General features: G+C 40.8%; 1 protein-coding gene across 1 annotated transcript in view; it reads left to right on the top strand.

Annotated features, from left to right (window-relative positions):
- Positions 1–16,658, top strand: part of KIF26A (kinesin family member 26A) — a 99,697-nt gene extending 83,039 nt beyond the window's left edge. The window contains exons 6-15 of the mRNA XM_051769469.1: positions 340–549; positions 2,527–2,620; positions 3,082–3,344; positions 3,595–3,778; positions 4,077–4,236; positions 5,919–6,081; positions 6,649–10,033; positions 13,497–13,687; positions 14,557–14,707; positions 15,186–16,658. Of these exons, the coding sequence (XP_051625429.1) occupies positions 340–549; positions 2,527–2,620; positions 3,082–3,344; positions 3,595–3,778; positions 4,077–4,236; positions 5,919–6,081; positions 6,649–10,033; positions 13,497–13,687; positions 14,557–14,707; positions 15,186–15,361 (4,977 nt within the window). The 3' untranslated portion in view covers positions 15,362–16,658. The remainder of the gene's footprint in view (positions 1–339; positions 550–2,526; positions 2,621–3,081; positions 3,345–3,594; positions 3,779–4,076; positions 4,237–5,918; positions 6,082–6,648; positions 10,034–13,496; positions 13,688–14,556; positions 14,708–15,185) is intronic.
- The last annotated feature ends 1,741 nt before the right edge of the window (positions 16,659–18,399 follow it).

Raw genomic sequence — 18,399 nt, 5'->3', positions numbered from 1 at the left:
TGAATGCTTGAAAGCTAGGTCACTAGAATTTTCTTTTCTTTGGTGTGGTGTTACACCTACAGTGGATCATACCTGCAGGTCAGACATTTATAAATTGAAATGGTAAAATTGGAACAGAATCAACTGAAGAGACAAAATGCACCTTTAAAAGCTAATTAGTTCAGTGAAGACCCCAAGCTGGAAAATCTGGCTCTATGTTTGTCCCACGGCTGTTCTGACACACCTAACCATTACAAACAAATACATCATGGGAAGAAGAGTGGGTTTGGGAGGAATGTTTTGCATGTGTTTATCTGTAGCTGGGAACTCAAGTTGTCGCTTTCTTCTGAATTCTTGCAGGTGAAAGTGATGGTAAGGATTTGTTCCTCTCAAGGAGCACATGAAACATCTGAATCCATGTCCTTCCTAAAGGTAGACCCACGAAAAAAACAAATCACGTTTTATGATCCAGCAGCAAGTGGGCCTTCGAATGCAGGTCACAGAAGAGGTGTTGTTGCTGTCCCAAAGATGTTTGCCTTTGATGCAGTTTTCCCCCAGGATGCTTCACAGGTACTGGAGTCACTCGCGTAAACCTCCTGAGTCTTCTCATGGCCACTGCATTTGATTGCCTGAAGAGTTCCTTCTGTTTCTGGGGAACTTTATTTAAATGAGTTACCTTAGTGCCTGGAAAAAAACATGGTAATTAACAGACAAGTAGGTAAATTCTTACATTTTTCAGTTTGGTTGAGATGTAAAATTAAGGAATAATATCTGGGGAGATGAATTTGCTGACTAAATTACCTTCCTGCACTTTCTCTTGTTAGAGCAAGACAGACAGCCAATTTGAAATTCAGTTTCCATCCATTTGATGGCATGGAAATAAAGTCATTCCCCATGGCTTTCAATGAGAAATAAACATGTACTTAATGTTAAACTAAATGCTGTTGTTAGGAGCAAAGATAAAGCTAACCCCTTGGGATTGCTGTACTGAAACATTTAGGGAGCTTTAATATTCTCTTCACCTTTTCCAGTTTATACTGTGGTTTTGACTGATTATTTTATCTTGACTGTTGTGCTGATGGTGGTGTATGCCTTTCTTTTGGCCTGTAAAAGAGTATATTTGTACAGTAGTAGCCCCAGACCTGAAATCAGCTATACAGGAGGGATGGCTGGTCTTGGAGAGGATTGTGATCTGCAGTGTATTCAGTGAGGTTCTCCTCATGGACACCTGAAGTTTCCTTCTGGGGAAAAAAATCTTCGGTTCAGGAAAAAAATCCTAGAACAACTTTAAAAAGAAGAACAAATTCAACAGTGTATGATGAACTATGCTAAGTTTGAACTGCTGGAAAGAAAATTAGGGTGAAAAATACCACAAAGCATTCAGGGTGAAAATAGTCTATTAATGTTGAGAAAATATGACAAGATCTAGTTCATAATCCCAAGCTCAGATCTTCTTCTAGCATTCTTAATTTTTTGGGTCCCAGACTATAGATATGAAACTATCTATTAAGTCTAAGTTCTAGCCAAGCACTAAAAAGGGAGAATAACTTCCCACACACAGCAGTGCCCAGAGCAATGGTAACCACATCTGGAGGCTGTTTTTAAGATCCTGCATATGTTCAAACAGGGTCTTTGTGAAGAAATATGAAACGGTGATCTCAACATTAGTCCAGAACTGGAAGTGAGTGTTTTTCCTCACTTGTGCTGCCAGCCCTGCTGCAAGGTGGCTGGTCATAGCCTGCTTCTCTGCTGTTTTTGGCACCAGTCCTTCAGGCTATTGACCTCTGGTTTGGGCTGGCTTTTCAATCCCTTGTGGTGGGCCTATTGGGTGGCCTGTTGTGGTGTTTCTGGGTAATGTTGGCCAGTGCAGCCACTTCTGTGCAGGCGTCATTGCTGGAGGCAAACTTGCTGCCATGCACCTGCAAACAGAGCCTTATCATTTCACTGTAGTTACATATTTACACCAACCCTCTCCCTCGCCCCCAGTTGCTCTACTTGATAGATCATCATATCGTGTATTTGAAACCTTCACTGACGTGGATAAACTGGTTTTAACACACTCAAATATTTTAGCAAGTTCTCCTTATTGATGATGATGTTTCCCTTGGAAAAGGAAAATGTGATACTGTGAAATCTTATTCAGGGATCTTAATGCATTTTCTTCAGTATGGATGTCTTTTTAATTCTCGTGAGCACTCCTCAGTAGCTTAATTTCAGTGGAGTTGCTACTATTACTGAATAGCCTTGGCTAAGCTATTATACCAGCAGGAAACCTGGTTGGATAGCATTCAGTCTGCTACATTAGTCATAGAATCAATATTCCAAGAGAATAGGTTTAATAGAATTGAAAACTATTTTAGGCTGTAGTAGCATATTTTATTATTTTTTTTAAGATAGCATAGTTACTAAAACAATAGGACTGATGCCACAAAAATGGGGAGAATACTGCGCCTCAAAAATATTGAGTCATTCATTTCATTACAGAAGAATAGTAAAAACCACAGCAGTATATGTCTTTTACTTATTTGTCTCCAATCTTTCTTTCAGGCTGAGGTATGCTCTGGAACAGTAGCAGAAGTAATTCAGTCTGTTGTGAATGGTGCAGATGGTTGCATATTTTGCTTCGGTCATGTCAAGCTTGGTGAGCTCCCAAATTCGTTACAGTTAATTACTATGTCAGTCTGGTAATTACATGCTGTCAGCTCCTGGAACAATAAACCTGGAGTATATGAATAGATTAGAATTTCTTTTTAATTAGCTTTGCAAACTTATCATGGTTTATTTCTACACCGTGACTGTAAGTTTTAATTTGAAAAGGTAAAATGTAGCATCAGATTAGCTTATTCAAGAGCAGGTTTATGTAGGTGCGCTGTGATGAAAATCAAAAGATCAGAGATGTCTTTAACATTAATTTGCTGTGGGTCTGACTTACAGAAATTTCAAACCTAATTGAATAAATAGTAATAGATTAATAATTACATACTTTGAATTTTTGCATCTGTTCTTTGTATGGCATTACATGCAATGTACAGTGGTGATATGAAGAGACACTGTCTTGTACAAGAAAGGTGAATTATGTTCGTGTTTGTCTTTTCATTCTAGGAAAATCTTTTACCATGATTGGGAAAGATAACTCCACACAAAGCCTTGGTATCATCCCCTGTGCAATTTCTTGGCTCTTCAAATTAATCAATGAACGTAAAGAAAAAACTGGAACTCGTTTCTCTATTAGAGTATCTGCTGTGGAGATCAGTGGCAAAGATGAAAACCTTAAGGATTTGTTAGCTGAAGTAGCCACTGGCAGCCTTCAGGATGGCCAATCTCCCGGGGTTTATCTGAGAGAAGATCCAATATGTGGAACCCAGGTATAATGAATATCAGAGCATAGATTTTTTTGAGCCTGACTTTCTTCTACTTTTTATCTCCTGTTATCTGACAACAATTATGACAACTTTTAAGACAGTAAAAAAAATTTATTGCTTTTAATTTATAAACCCTTCTCCCATGGTGTACATATTTGTTTCTTTTAGTGCCCTGGAGATTTAGCCAGTTCAGCAAAAGAATAATAAAAAAATGTGCCTGTGCTAATTAGTCATTTTCTTGTTTATATTCAAGCTTCAAAACCAAAGTGAGCTAAGGGCCCCGACAGCAGAGAAAGCTGCCTTTTTTCTTGATGCTGCAATTGCTGCCAGAAGCACCAGCAAACCTGAATGCGAGGAAGAGGATAGGAGGAATTCACATATGCTCTTTACTCTTCACATATACCAGTATCGCATGGAGAAGAGTGGCAAAGGAGGAAGTATGAATCTTCTTGCTGTATTGTTTATTTTCAAATTATGTGGTCTTGGGTTAGTTTTAATAATAATTTGCAATAAACTTAAAAAGAAAAAATGAAGTGAACTCTCAAGCCAGTTGAGTCACTTTTAACTTTTGTAGCTGTGGCCAGTATCTGGTTTCCTCACAATTAATATTTAATTTGGTCATTATCACATGCTGTATTCATTATTTTCCTCATTTGAATACATCTTGAATACCAGGTTTGGCTTGAGTCCATGCAAGAACGTGGTGTACAACTGTTTTTCCCCTTTTTGTTTTAGTGTCCGGAGGACGCAGTCGTTTGCATCTCATTGATCTGGGGAGCTGTGAAAAAGTGCTGAGCAAGAGCCGAGATGGAGGAGGCTCTCTGTGTCTGTCTCTCTCTGCCCTGGGCAATGTAATTTTGGCCTTAATTAATGGTGCTAAGCATGTGCCATATAAGTAAGTGAATTCTTGTCTGCATTAGCTTAAATTTGTGGCTGGTGTTACCTGAGAAATGAATTGCAATAACAACTTACTCTTCACCTAAGATCAAGTTAAAGGAAATTCTGTCAGAGAGGGATCTGTCCTCTTTTAAGGTCACTTCTATACTACAGACACATGTATCTATTCATCTACTTGTCCATATATACATACACACAGGTTTCTAAATGTTACAATGTAAAATAAAATTCTTAGTTACATGGTCAAAAATTATATTCATATTGGTATATACTGAAGTTGAGTGAAATGTTTGGGATAGTTTGGTTGTTGAAAAAAGTGGAGGGAAAATGGCCAAGATGTTTTCTTTCTATCTCTTTTTTGTTTCCTGGATTTGGAATTGTGGCTGATCTCAACCAACTGGACATCAGCGAACAATTTAACCAAAATTTCATAGGATTTTCTCTTCTTTTTCCAAACATAAAGCTTGTATTGAAATTTCAGAAAATATTTGAGAGTTTGTCAAGTATGGTCATCAAAAGGTTGTTATTTCTGTTTGTCTTTTTGAATGATACATCTTCTCAGTTAAAAAAAAAAAGACCACCACGTTGCACATTTGTTTAGCAGAAGTGAACACTTAGGTGTATTCCTTTGTGGAGTGTACTTGACAATAATTTTGTGTCAAACACACCTGTGGGGAGCCCAGCTGAAAGACAACAGCCACACTGGTGATACCCTTACCAGAACTTGGCCTTCAGTCCTTAAATTTAATTGCTGCTTGTCTTCATGCATTATAACTTTGTGCTGTTGTTATCAATCATGTCATTTCACATATTTATCTAGTGATGTATCTCAAACAGGTGTTGTTTCTTTCTGTATTAGGCAGAAAGATATTTTCCTCGGGCTAGTTGCTAGATTTGTGTATGGAATGGAAGATGGATGGGTTAGAGTAGGGAAGGGCAGAGCCTCAACTTTGTTGCCTACCATGGTTTAATGAGCACACATGACAGTAGTTCCCTCAGTTGGACTATCTCAGGGGGGCAGTAGGACTCCGGGGAGCCCTGGGGAGAGGTGGCTTGGAGACCAGTGGAGGACAAAATGTCACCTCTCTTGTCAGCTTTACTATCCACAGTGGAGGATTTGCATCACCAGGAAAGCCTTCTGCTTCTCTTTGCTATGTCAGAGCAGACCATAGGTGGTAGAATGGAAAGTAGATTGGTTGGGGTGACACTTACAGTATATTTCTGGTATCTAACATTGTTGTATTTGTTTAGAAATTTCTTAACGTTTCTCTTGACTTAGTTTTTTCTTATCAAAATCGTTTGTATAGCGTTCACAGAGTGCAACTATCTTGGTACTAAGTCTGTTCAGCTAAAAATACAGCACTCATGAGCTGTTTTGGGTAATATGAGCTAAACCTGAACTATCAGTTATCAGTCAGTTGTTTTACAATTTTCTAAGTAACAAAGAAAATGACATCATACTGTAAATACACAGGCAGATAAATTAAAATATTAGTATCTTCGTATGTGTACATTTAGGAACATTTGAAGTGCAGTCAATAATAGGAATATATTTCTTATCTACATGTAGCATACATGCATGTATCCTATGAAAGCGAAAGCATGGTTTGTGGTGTAAAATTCTGCAGAACAAGACTGTGATTTCTTTAGGTCACTCTAGCATTCTCATTTGTTGCACAGGGACAACAAGTTGACAATGTTGTTGAGGGAATCACTTGGGAACATCAACTGCAGAACTACTATGATTGCACATATTTCTGACTCCCCAGCCAATTATGCAGAAACTCTCACCACCATTCAGCTTGCATCGCGAATCCATCGAATGAGAAAGAAGAAATCCAAGGTTGGTTCACAAACAAGCAGAAATTAATTCATTTGAAAATGAGTTTTCCTAACCTCTCGGTAGGGGAACATGGGGTTTCTCGATGGTAAGAAGTAATACAAAATGCATAAAAGCTCAGGAGAGGAACTGACAAATGACTTGGCACTGAGCCATCATCTTGCCCCCAGTCCTTAATCCTGAAATTCCCTTCTTTTTGTTTCAAGCACATATTCTTTCTTTGCCTACATGTGGAACTATTTCAAAAGCTTCTATTTGTATTAATTGAAAACCAATAAGGAAGGAACAGAAAACTGTTGGGGAGAAAGATAATGCATAATATTTAATGGAAATTATCTGAAAAGGTGTGATTGTTATATTACTCCTAATACAGTAAAATCTATGTAGCGTGACCTTGTTGTTTTAATTCACCCTCCACTCTAATTTTATTTTCCCACTATATGTAGTGGTGATAGTATACACAAAGCATGAAGTATATAGCAAAGTTGACCTTTTGATCAATTACATGTACATATATATCCTTATTTATCAATTAATATTAATAACTTTTCCTGTGTTGATCATTTGCAGTATGCATCCAGCTCCTCTGGAGGAGAGAGTTCATGTGAAGAAGGACATGTCCGGAGACCGCCCCATTTGCGACCATTCCACCCACGAACTGTTGCCCTTGACCCTGACCTTCCTGTCCTGAATATATCCAGTGATCCCGATTATTCCTCCAGCAGTGAACAGTCTTGTGATACTGTCATATATGTTGGTCCCAATGGGGCAGCTTTGTCCGACAGGGAATTGACGGATAATGAAGGTCCTCCTGAGTTTGTTCCCATAATCCCATCCCTAAATAAGAAAAGAAATAAAGACAATTCTGCTAGTGGTAGGAGTTCTGACAAGGACCATTTTAAATGCAACACTTTTGCTGAACTGCAAGAAAGGTTAGAGTGCATTGATGGAAGTGAGGAGCCCATGAAATTTGCTTGTGGAGAAATCTCTGTTGGGTCCAGTTGTAGTCCTGTTCCTGGAGGTACAGAAAACACCCAGTCTAAGCTGATAAAGGAAAAAATATCCTCTCCTTCTGGAGGATTTAAAAAACCAATTCCACAAGAAGCTGCATCTCCCAAGAAAGGACATAATCTTCCTTTCCAGGCTGTTGTACCAAGGGGTGGCAATGGCAACTGTCAAGAAAATAGCACACCTCTCTTGAAAGCAGAGGTTTCCAAGCTGCAGAGCAGAGCTGACAACAAAATAATAGACTCCATACTGGAGGGAGAGAGAGAGACAATCACTGAATCCCTGCAGTCCTCAAGGTGTAGCCCTTCAAGGAATCCAGAGCAGAATAAGGCCCCAGCTGAATGTGTCATTAAGGAAAAGTCCTCGTACATGAAGAGACCCTTGCCAAGCCCAGCACCTCCCCCTCCGCAGCAGAGAGAGCACTCACTGGGCTCCAAAGTTGAGAATTTGGAGCTGGACAATAGCAATGCAGTTCGGACTCCTCCCGTGGGAATGAGCAAACAGATGGGAAACAACCCTGAGCAAAACCCTGTAGGAAGCACATTCCTGGTTGGTAGCAACACCCAGAATCAGTCAGGTGCGATAGAGGTTCACAGCTTCAGGTCAGCGTTCAGAGGAAAGTGTTTTGATCGGGATATACTGACCACCACAGTGACTTTGCAGCAGCCTGTTGAGCTGAATGGAGAGGATGAGCTTGTTTTCACAGTGGTGGAAGAGCTGTCTATTAGTGGAATTATGGATAATGGAAGACCTTCCAGTATCATTAGCTTTAACAGTGACTGTTCCCTTCAAGCCCTTGCATCGGGTTCGAGGCCGGTCAGTATTATCAGCAGCATAAATGATGAGTTTGATGCTTATACCTCACAGGAGACTTCTACTGGTGTAAATATTGATATTGTTGTGCCCTTTGCTAAGGATCCCTTTACCAGCAGCAGACGTTCCTCCATCAGTTCATGGCTTAGTGAAGTCAGCATCTGTACAGTTGAAAGTGATGGAGCTCAGTCTAGTGACAGTTTTGTCGCCCAGTCATCTTACAGCTGTAATAAATCCGAGGAACCCTTCAACTTGGATTCATCCCATTTATGTGTCCCCCTGAAAAGCGCTCTGAACGACAGTGGATTTTGCTTCTCTGAACTGGAGAGTGAGAGCTTGAGTTCCAGCAAGCTGTCCTCAGGCATCAGCAAAAGCCCTCAAACCTCTGAAACTACCAAAGCATCTCAGATAAAAAGTGCTTTTTGTGTCACTGATCAGCCCGTAAAAATTAAATTTAGTAATTCTCGTGATACACCTGTGATAGAAACAATACATTCTAGTCTTCCTAGGAAAACAAAAACTACCTCTTCTCCAATCCACAATAATACTGTCCTCAGCTATAAAGAGCTGCAGAATCCACATGGCATATTTGAAGATCCTTGGCTGTTACGCACCGATTATCAGCTGGAAGCAAAACCTGTGGACTCATTGCTGTCTCCAAAATCTCACACGTTTGGTACTGAGAAGCAGCCAGAAAAGGCTGCCCAGTATTTTGGCACAGCATCCAGGCCAGCGAAGTCGCAGACTATGCTTGCCTGCTCTCAGAGGGTTGTGGATGGCTGCGAAATGGCCTGCAAATCTTCCAGTGGAACTGCAAAGAAGTCAGAAGTTGTGATGAAGATGCCACAGCTGAAGAGAGGAGCCACCACACTTGGAGTGATGCCAGTGTCACATGCTAACAGTACTTTGCCAGAATCTGTGACCCGAGGGAATTCGGATGCTCCCTTGGCCACTGGCAGCTTGAAATCGTCACTGGGAAAGAAGAATGCACCACAGAAATCAACCATGTTGCCCAGACCAGGTGGGCCAACACCTCCAACGCCTCCTGTACGCAAGTCGAGCCTGGAGCAGAAACCTGTCGGTCTGGGTAATGGTGGGGGGAAAACCTCTGGCCTGGACTTTGCCAGAGCTTCCACACCAAAGGCTGAAGATGAAGCAGATTTACGGTTCAAAGCTGGGTCTTACTTCAGTGAAAGTGCCAGCAGCAAAATGAACCTGAAGGGTGACCACTCTTTGCCCAAGATGACGTCCAGCTTAAAGGCGAAGACATCAAAGAGTGAAACTGTGCACCGATATGGGAGCCACATGTCTCTGGAGAGGTGCGACAGCCTGACATCGGTTGGATCCAAAGCAAGTGTGGTGAGGGAGAGCGGGAGCACCGGCAACAGCCGGGCAGGGCGCTCCGTCCCCAGGCTGGGGGTCCCCCCTGCTGCTTCCAGTGTGGGTTTACCACTGCCCTTCGCTACCCCTGCACCAGGTAAAAACAACCAGGCAAAACCCACTGCTAACCAGAAGGTACCAGCCAATGGGAATAAAAACCGGGGCCTCTCTGCCAGCGGGTCAAAATCTCTCAGCTCCTCCGTGAAGTCCCTGGCACAGCCTGCAGGGAAGAGCTCTGGCATGGCCCCTGGTGGGAAGGCAGCCCCCCGTTCTGTGCAGCCTGTCAGTGGCAAACCTGGCCGAGGGACCATCATGGGGACCAAGCAGGCCATGAGGGCAGCCAACAGCCGTGTGAATGAGCTGGTGTCAGGTGGCTCTGCCAAGGCGGGCCACTTCCGAGGCTCCACCGACTCCGACAGCGGCAATGACAGTGGCATTAACCTCAGCGATGAGAAGTCACAAATCCCGGTTCTGCCATCCCCATACAGCAAGATCACAGCACCACGGCGACCACAGCGCTACAGCAGTGGCCACGGCAGTGACAACAGCAGTGTCCTGAGTGGGGAGCTGCCCCCAGCCATGGGGAGGACAGCTCTGTTCTACCACAGTGGGGGCAGCAGCGGCTATGAGAGCATGATTCGGGACAGTGAGGCCACTGGCAGCGCCTCCTCGGCACACGACTCCATGAGCGAGAGCGGGATGTCCTCGCCGGGCCGGATGAGGAGCCTTAAATCCCCCAAGAAACGATCAACAGGTAAGAAATAAAGGGGCAGGTGTCCAGGTGTGTCCGCTGGTGCTCTGCTGCATCCCTGGGGATGGAGGTGTTTTGTGGCATCTCTGACAGAGAAGAAGCGGAGGTTTGGAGGGGTCTCAAAGCAGGGAGGTGGACTGCGTGTGCCTGTGTGTGCATGTGTATTGCTGTGACAGCAGCTACTTGTCATTTATTTCACTTCAAAGCTGCAGGTGTGAGACAGGTGCTGTGGTGGAGAGGGCAGGAGAGATGCAGGGTGCCCCAGGGTGCCGGCAACCTCCCTATGAGGGGAGAGGCGGCAGATGGGGGATATTCCTTCCTCCCTTGGCAGGGCCAGCAGTGAGCACAGCACCAGGGTGGCCCAAAACAGGAGGGTGTTATGGGTGTGTTGGTAAAAGTGAGGGTGTTGGGTGAGTGCTGATGAGTTTTTGTGAGGATCAAGTAAGTGATCCTGGAAGACTGGTGAAAGAAGGGCAGTGAGGAAAGGAGGAGCTCTGCTGCTAGGCATCTGTGAGGGAATGTCAGTGAGAGGACTGGGACTGTAGTTTGGAAACAAAGGAAAGGCCTGGAGGGGAGAAGAGTGTTTGTGAATTAATGAGGATTGCTGAATGTGCATTAGATTACCTAAAGATAAGGCTTAGAGGCAGAACATTAGGGTGTGTACATAAGATGCAGTGACTCTTGGGTTAATGCTACCAGCTAATCGCAAAATTATTGTACTGCATGATAATAGTAGTTATATAAAGAACTTTTAGTGTGTATGTGTGGACACTAAGCAGTCGGAAACTGACTGAGCAGTAGGAAACTACTGACAGTAGCTGGGAAGAGGCTACTCTGGCTCACTTTCTGTGTCTGACCACAGCTTGCCAAGGTGGGCGTTTGAGAGCCAGGTCCCCTTTCCTTCTCTCTGGTGCCTTTCCTTATTGCTTTCGCAGGTGGTGCTCATGTAAGTGCTTTTGTAGTCAAATGTATTTGTAGCCATCTTCAAAATCAGGCTCATATAACTGCTGTTACAGTATTCATTTTTACTGATCTAAGTTGAGGTCCTATGGTATTGTAAAGAATCTGTAGCTGATAATCAACAACCTCCTTCAGCAACCTGAGCGTACTGACTGTAGGAAACATAATAGAACTAATATCAGCAATGCACTGAATCTGAACTTTTGGTTGGAAAGCAGTGATTATTGCAATCCCTGTAGATACTCATGATGCTCAGTTCTGCCAGTAAAACCAAATGAGTGAAGCTGATGTAGATCTCATGGTGCTTTCTGGTCAAGGCTACCGAGTTGCTTCATCAGGTGATAAATCATTCTGGAAACTTAGTGCAATGTTTGCCGCAGTTCTCTTTCCGTAGCATGTCAACCTCTTAAACCTTTCCAGCAAATCAATATTAACAGCTGTATGAGTTGCACACATATTGAGAAGGCATTACCCACTGATGGATTTGTATTTGTTTTTGCCCCAGGAAATGCTTATAAGGACTTTAAAAATGACAAACTATTTCTTTTTCCAACTGTAATTGCTCTATATCAGTAAATTATGTATTACTTTTTTTGGAGTGCTGTAGACTTCAAGAAAGTAGTGTGTTTTATACATGAAATGAGGTTTACTAGGATGTGCATCAAATATTTCTTATGAGAAATGTTTGCTTCAGACCCTTTATTATCCTAAAATAATTGTCATCTTTGCACATTATTAGAGTTCTTGGAGTAGCTTCTGTTGCTCCAAACTGTGTTGGAGTCCTGCAGTCTCTGGATTTAAGGACAGATCCTACTCCCATATGTCACTGAAAACCTTCCCTTATCCTTTAACCTCATCCTTGGAGAAATGATGATGGCCCTGGCTTGTACAGTGGAAGGATATGAAGTTTTCTGACTTCTTGCATGTGTTTGGTTTTATCTGTTTGTCCTCTTCAGAGGACCAAAGTGGTTACAGGATCAGAGTTACAGTCTGTGGTTTTATCTGACAGGATGATAGTGGTGTTTCAGGCTAAAAGGATTAGTGTGTGAGAATGGCGAACAGGTGTTGTAGAAGTAGAATCAAGTCTTCCCCTTTTGAAAACATTCCTGTTTTGTTCTTATTACTTAGAAATTAGCAAGGATGAAATTAAGAATGAGGGATGTTTTTCTCAAGAGTGTATAAAGCAGGTAGGTCTTCAAGTATCAGTGGCTTTGTGTTGCTTTAGGAGTACCAGCTGGAATTTTGTCTTCTTTTCATGTTGAAGTTCATGACAGGGCTTACCTGACAGCCTTAACTTGCACTTACCTCTCCTGCAGACATCTCAGTCCAGAAGTTATTTTGGCAGCACTGTACTCTGAGCGGTGCTGTCTCTTCTGTTGATATGCTCCCTTTTGTAAGAGCAGAAGTAAGACGCCTTACCTCTTAGTTAATTTTTTAATTAAGAGGAAGAACTTAAGTACTAAATTTATTGTCACTAGTCACCCCAAACCTGCTTCTACTTACTGCTACTGTGTCATTCCAGCTTGTTTCTGGTGGCTTTCAGCCCTCCCTTACCTAGGGATTGAACTGCAACCTTGTTAATGTGGCCTGACCAGCTCTGTGCATGCTCTCATCCTTGACCCATATAGTGTAAAGATCAACCTTTTACAGAATGAAGAGAGACTTATAATCACAAAAAAATGCTGGACACGAAAGTACTAACTCTTGTAACCAAAAGTATCAGCATTTTTGAAAGACATAACTCATTCTCTGCGTCTTGAAACTTGATCCCTAGCAGACACATCAATGGTGGCATGTTTCCTGGTGTGATGTTTCTTGGTAGATCTGGGAGCACCCCTACTGAGGGCTGCCAGAAGTGGTGAGTTTTGTCATGCACTGATCTTCCGAGTGCTGCTACAAAGGGGTCATACATCTCAATGTTAGAGGTGGCTGAAGTTGCAGATTGGTTGGTTGATGCCTTCTGAATGCCTCTCGATCCCACAAAGTCACTGATAACTGGTGGTATTTAGCACTCTAAAATATCAGTAGTAGTTCTGGAGGGAACTGTTTGGTCTTTGCAAAGAGGTAGTACAATGAGAGGGACCTTAGCCTTGCTTGGCTTTAACTGGAGGAGCAGGAGATTTCCAGATGCATCTGCCAATATCAGTATTGGATTACTCACCATCTCATTGCCTTTGCAAGGTAATGAATACCACTGTAGTGCACCAAAGAAAAATCAATCCAGGCAAAATATTTTTGTGAGGATAGAATAAAGAACTGGTGTTCAGACATCTGCTTTGGGAGAGGAACTGCTGTTACTCCCATCTGTGAACCAAGTGAGACATACTTTGTCAAGGCAGTAACTCAATTAGCAGCCTGAGGGTATTTTACAAAAGGGAAAAGATCAAGAAAAGCGTTTCTTCCTGAGTATTCTGAGAACCTAGATCTTTTTTTAATTGACTGCAGTACAGTCTGCAGTGTGTTAAGTCTCTTAGAGTCTGAGGAATGCTTGTTTTCTGTATTTTAGGTCTCCAGCGTCGTAGACTGATTCCTGCTCCACTGCCAGATGCTGCCTCCCTAGGAAGAAAACCCAGTGTCACTGGCCAGTGGGTTGATCTGCCACCTTTGCCAGGCACTTTAAAAGAGCCATTTGAAATTAAAGTTTATGAGATTGATGATGTGGAACGATTACAGCGGCACAGACAAGAGGAAACTGAGGTCAGCACATATTTTACAACAAATGTAGACAAGTTAAATTACAATATACAGACAGAGTCCTTGCTTGAATGCTGGAATGGTGTTCAGGAAATTGATTGCAATTAAAGTACTATAATTATTAATTTTACAATTCATATGTTGGGGTACTCTTAACACAGAAAATGAAAATGATTACTGTCTGAAATTAATTGTGTCTAACATGACTGATGGTGTAAATGGAAGTTACCAATGAATACATTATGAGAAGACTTCATAATCTTAGCCTGACTGATGAAACCTTACAGGCTCCCTCAACAACAGGGTCATTAACTCTTTATGTAGATGACAGAATTCTATTAGATCAGGGATACATTGAGTTTAATTTACTTCTAATTGGAAAACACTTCAGCTAATTCTATTTTGAAGACCAGAATTCTATGTTCTACTGATGCCTTTTTCCCATTTCTTTCATAATAGCCTTTCCAGGATGTTGAGAAGGTAGGAATGCTTTTAAGAAAATAAGAATTCATCTGTTGTAGTATTAACTGTAACTCTAACATTATCATTAGACTGTGTTTATAATTTTCACTGCTGGAAAAAATATTTATCTACAATCAGTAGTAATTTCAGAATGTATTAAGAGATGCTTGCCAATTCAGAGAAGTGAACAAATGCTCAAGTGATGTAGCTTGCTGATCCTCTACATTAGAATCTATTAATGTAAACTTCAAATAAAAAGACCCCCCAAAAAGATAAAAAACACACCAACCCCACAACCAAACAAAACAACCCACCTGCTAACTCTTACAAGGAATAAGCTTGTGTCAGACTGTTGAAAGTCAGTTCACAACAGGAAAATTCATGGAATGGTCTTTTCTGTGTCTTAAAAGGGTCTGATGTATTTCCACACCAAGCTGAAGATACTAGAAAGGCGCCAGCAGCGAATCAGAGAAATAAAGGCAAAGCATGAATTTTTGAAGGAAGAGTTGGAAGAGACAAAGTGCAGGTTGATGATGGATCCAAATAAGTGGAAAGAAGACTGTAAGTATTTTGCAAAAGCGGGTATGATCAGCATCTAACAGATTTTCAACATGTCAACAGTCCCACTGAAAAACCTGAGCACCTGATAAGATATTTTGCTGAATCGAACCCTAAAATAATCTGTGACTCAGTCTGTGTTTCTTTAATATGGGATTTGAAAAAAAAAAACACCCTCCAAACCAACCAGAAGAGAACGTCAAAGTGGTGCAGGGACACACTGTGATGCTTGTTAATATTAAATATTTATATGTCCGTGTTATAGCTGGGAAACTGAGACATGAGATTTGTTCACAGACTGAGTGCTCTGTTTAACTGGAGTCTCAAGGTGGAGTTTTGCATCTGCTGAACAAAGTGGGGGAAAAAAAAAATCTGAGTTCAAGAAAAATTAAATTTTACTTTATGTTATTGTCTCTCTTGTGATAGAATAACGTTTTATGATGAGCTGTTTCTCTTACTCAGTAATTTTTTTGTCTGGCAGTTGAGGTGGATCCTGATCTTGACAAGGAGTCACAGGAGTACCTGGAGGCACTGGAACAAGTGACAGAAGAACTGGAGCAGTGCGTTAATCTGTGCAAGTCACATATCATGATAGTGACGTGTTTTGATATTGGAATAGCAGATGCGCAAGATGGAGTAAGGGAAGTGGAGGTTTGAGGAGAGGTTTTTCAAGGGACTGAAGGAAGTGAAGCTGGGTTGTCCGACATGGAGAAGTAAAGAGATAAAGTAGCTGGGAAGCGAAGGAGGAAAGGTGAAGACTAAAAAGCAACAATGAATGTTGTAAGAGAAAGAAACAGCTGAGGGATGGGAATGTTCATAAATCATTTGGTGCCTCAACGTGACCTGAGCTGTACAAAGATAAAAGTAGGATCAAGTATTGCTTCTACCAGAGGGAAGTGAAAAAATTTAGTACAAACCATGATGTTAATTAACAAACAAACATACAATGGAAGTGCCTTTAAAGTTCATTTGATTTTTCATTTTTGTATTTGGTGCTAGAATTAAAGCCAGCAAACCTAAGCAGACCACAAAATGTATTCCTACGAAATATTTTATACTGTATAGTGTATTTATGACTATATGTAAAAAACAAACAACATTGTAGCAAAAGCAATAAGTAAATTATGTTTTCATACCTGAACTTGCCTTCTTGTTTCATAGAAAAGCTGTTTTATGTAGCAGAATTAAAATTGTATTATAATTGTTTTCTTGGTTAGGGTTCAAGATATTTTTATGAACATTTATCTATTGAAAAGGAGTATTATGGCATTTTGAGATGATTGTTTTACCTTCAGGTTTTGTATTATTACTTTTTCAGATCAAAATAAATGTTTGTTTTCCATTTTATATATACATATATAGATATATATTAACTGCTTACCTACTTCCTTGGTTACTAACCTCAATTTTCACAGACCTGGTCTTTTTGGAGTCGTAAACTTAATGTGAGGAAGTCTACAGAGGGCACTGTGGTTTGTTTTGGTTTTCTCTTTTCCTCTCTGACTGCAGGAATTGAGAATTATGTTTATTACCAAAACCATAAAACAAACAAAAAAAAAGGAGCAAAAAGTTTTTGTAAATGTTAAGTTAGGTCCATATTTTTATATAGTTTTGACTATAAATATAGCATTTGCATTTTGAACTTTTAAGACAAATAGTATATCTTTTTACAGTTTTTCTAAGGAAGGCAAACCCTCAGGATCAAGTTTATACATGCTGCATGAGATTTGTGCTTTTTTGAAGGAGGCCACTTAAGTGTGGAAACTATTGATAAATTGTTGCCAAACAAATACTTTTGGAAAGGTTTAATAGTGTATGTAATACCACATTTCATAACGAATCATATTTTCTAATCATCTTCCTTTTTATGGTTTTTTCAAATCCTTTGTATAAATATGTATTATAACAGCTTGCTTCAGTTTTTATCTGTGAATAAAAGATACATCTATTGTTATGAGTGCTTTTTGCTATGTGTGTGATTTTAATGTTCGTAAGAGAGAGGATGGCCTGTGGTACACTGTATTAAATGTCATATTACAATGTCTCTTTGCCAAGAGACATATGAGTGGGAACAGAGATAGTCATGATAAACCAATCAGGAAAGAGACGAAACACCAAAGGGTAAAATAAATAGTGATGATAATACTTATAATCTCTTAGCACTTTATAGTTTACAGAACAAAGACCTGTGACTCACATACTTGTTTTCCCTGATGAGAAAAAGCAATTAAAAATGGGTCTAAAACCACAAGAAAACTAGGAACTGGAATCAACCCCTGAGCCCCTTAGGTCCATCGTGGCAAACAACTACATTCATTTCTCTCTGACACTGCTGTGTCAGACAGTAGCTGTGCCTGATCCTCAACTCACTGATGCTGGCTGGAGTCACTCCACGCAGGGTTAATGTAAAGCTGATGCTTCTAATGACATCACCTCCAGTAATTTTTGCAGCCATTTGTCCAAATGCCCCATAATGTGTGAAATTTTCCCCTCCCTCTTTTTCTCTCCTTATGTAGCCCTAACAGCATGGCATCTATGCACTGAGTTTTCTTACCATCACAAGAGGCCTGGGAGGGGGGTTAAATTCCCTCTCCTCATTCTGCAGCTGGAGAAGTGGGAGAGTCAGAGCAAGAGTTTGATGCTTAAGTATCTTTGTGACTTTGTATGGGTTACAAAGGGTATCCAAAGGTTTATCCCTGGAAAAGGGTGCACCATGTTTACTTAATAACATTTGGCACTATGTCAGGTTGCACACAAAGGAATATGGCATCTAGAATTTCTTGAGGATCCCCCTGCTGATACCCTTAAATACCAGATATATTTATTAACTTGTAAATCCCAGCTATATTTACTTTCTAGGTGCAGAAAGTCGCAGTTCTTTCAAAGATAGAATCAAAACCATGTAGTGATTCGGTTGCGGTTTTTTTCAGAGCAAGGATCAGATAAATAAATACAATCAAAATAAAAAAAGGAGCACCATGCTGAGGAACAAGTACTTATTAGCAAAAGGGAAAACCTCCACAAACATGAGGGCAAAAGCAGAATGTATTCACGAGGAGCTCTGCACTTGGTGTTATGTTCTGCATTGATGCCATTACACTGTCCTCTGGAGATGCACATTTTAATGGTGCTGCAATAGGATGAGTTGACCTGTGGTGCCTCCGCCCTGGGCACACAGTCTTTTTCAAGCTAACCTGTAATGCCCTTTTGAATGGACACAAGAGGTTTTGTTTCTTTTATTTATTTGCCAGGCATTTTATCCTCTCCTTGGATAACAACTTCATCGTTTCTCCCCCACCCTTGCATTATTACCCTCTGAAATAAAAATCAAGCTACTAATCATCCACCCCAATTTTCATAAACCTGATAATTTGTTTTAATATTCTCCTATATAGTGTTTTCTGATCAGACTTGCATCCTTTGATACTTTCTCCTTAATTTCTAACTATAGTTATGTTTGCCACAAAGAAGCAAATGAGACATTTCAGGGCTGCTTAGTTCCATGTTAACATGGCAATAGCATGCATATTAAATGCATTTAGCCTCTGGCTTGGTGACAAAAAACAAGCCTGAGATGCAAAATGAGGTGAGGCACTGATGGATGAAATACAGAGTTTTCCATATGCAAATGCTGTTCTTTTTGGTAGTTGTGGATAGTAAATTATCTTTCATATCTCAAGGCCTCAGGAAATATT

The sequence above is a fragment of the Manacus candei genome, unplaced genomic scaffold, assembly GCF_025592945.1.
Source record: "Manacus candei isolate 608988 ecotype Guabito, Panama unplaced genomic scaffold, ASM2559294v1 h1tg000109l, whole genome shotgun sequence".
Classification (NCBI taxonomy): Eukaryota; Metazoa; Chordata; class Aves; order Passeriformes; family Pipridae; genus Manacus; species Manacus candei.
This window is presented reverse-complemented; position numbering and strand designations above follow the sequence as displayed.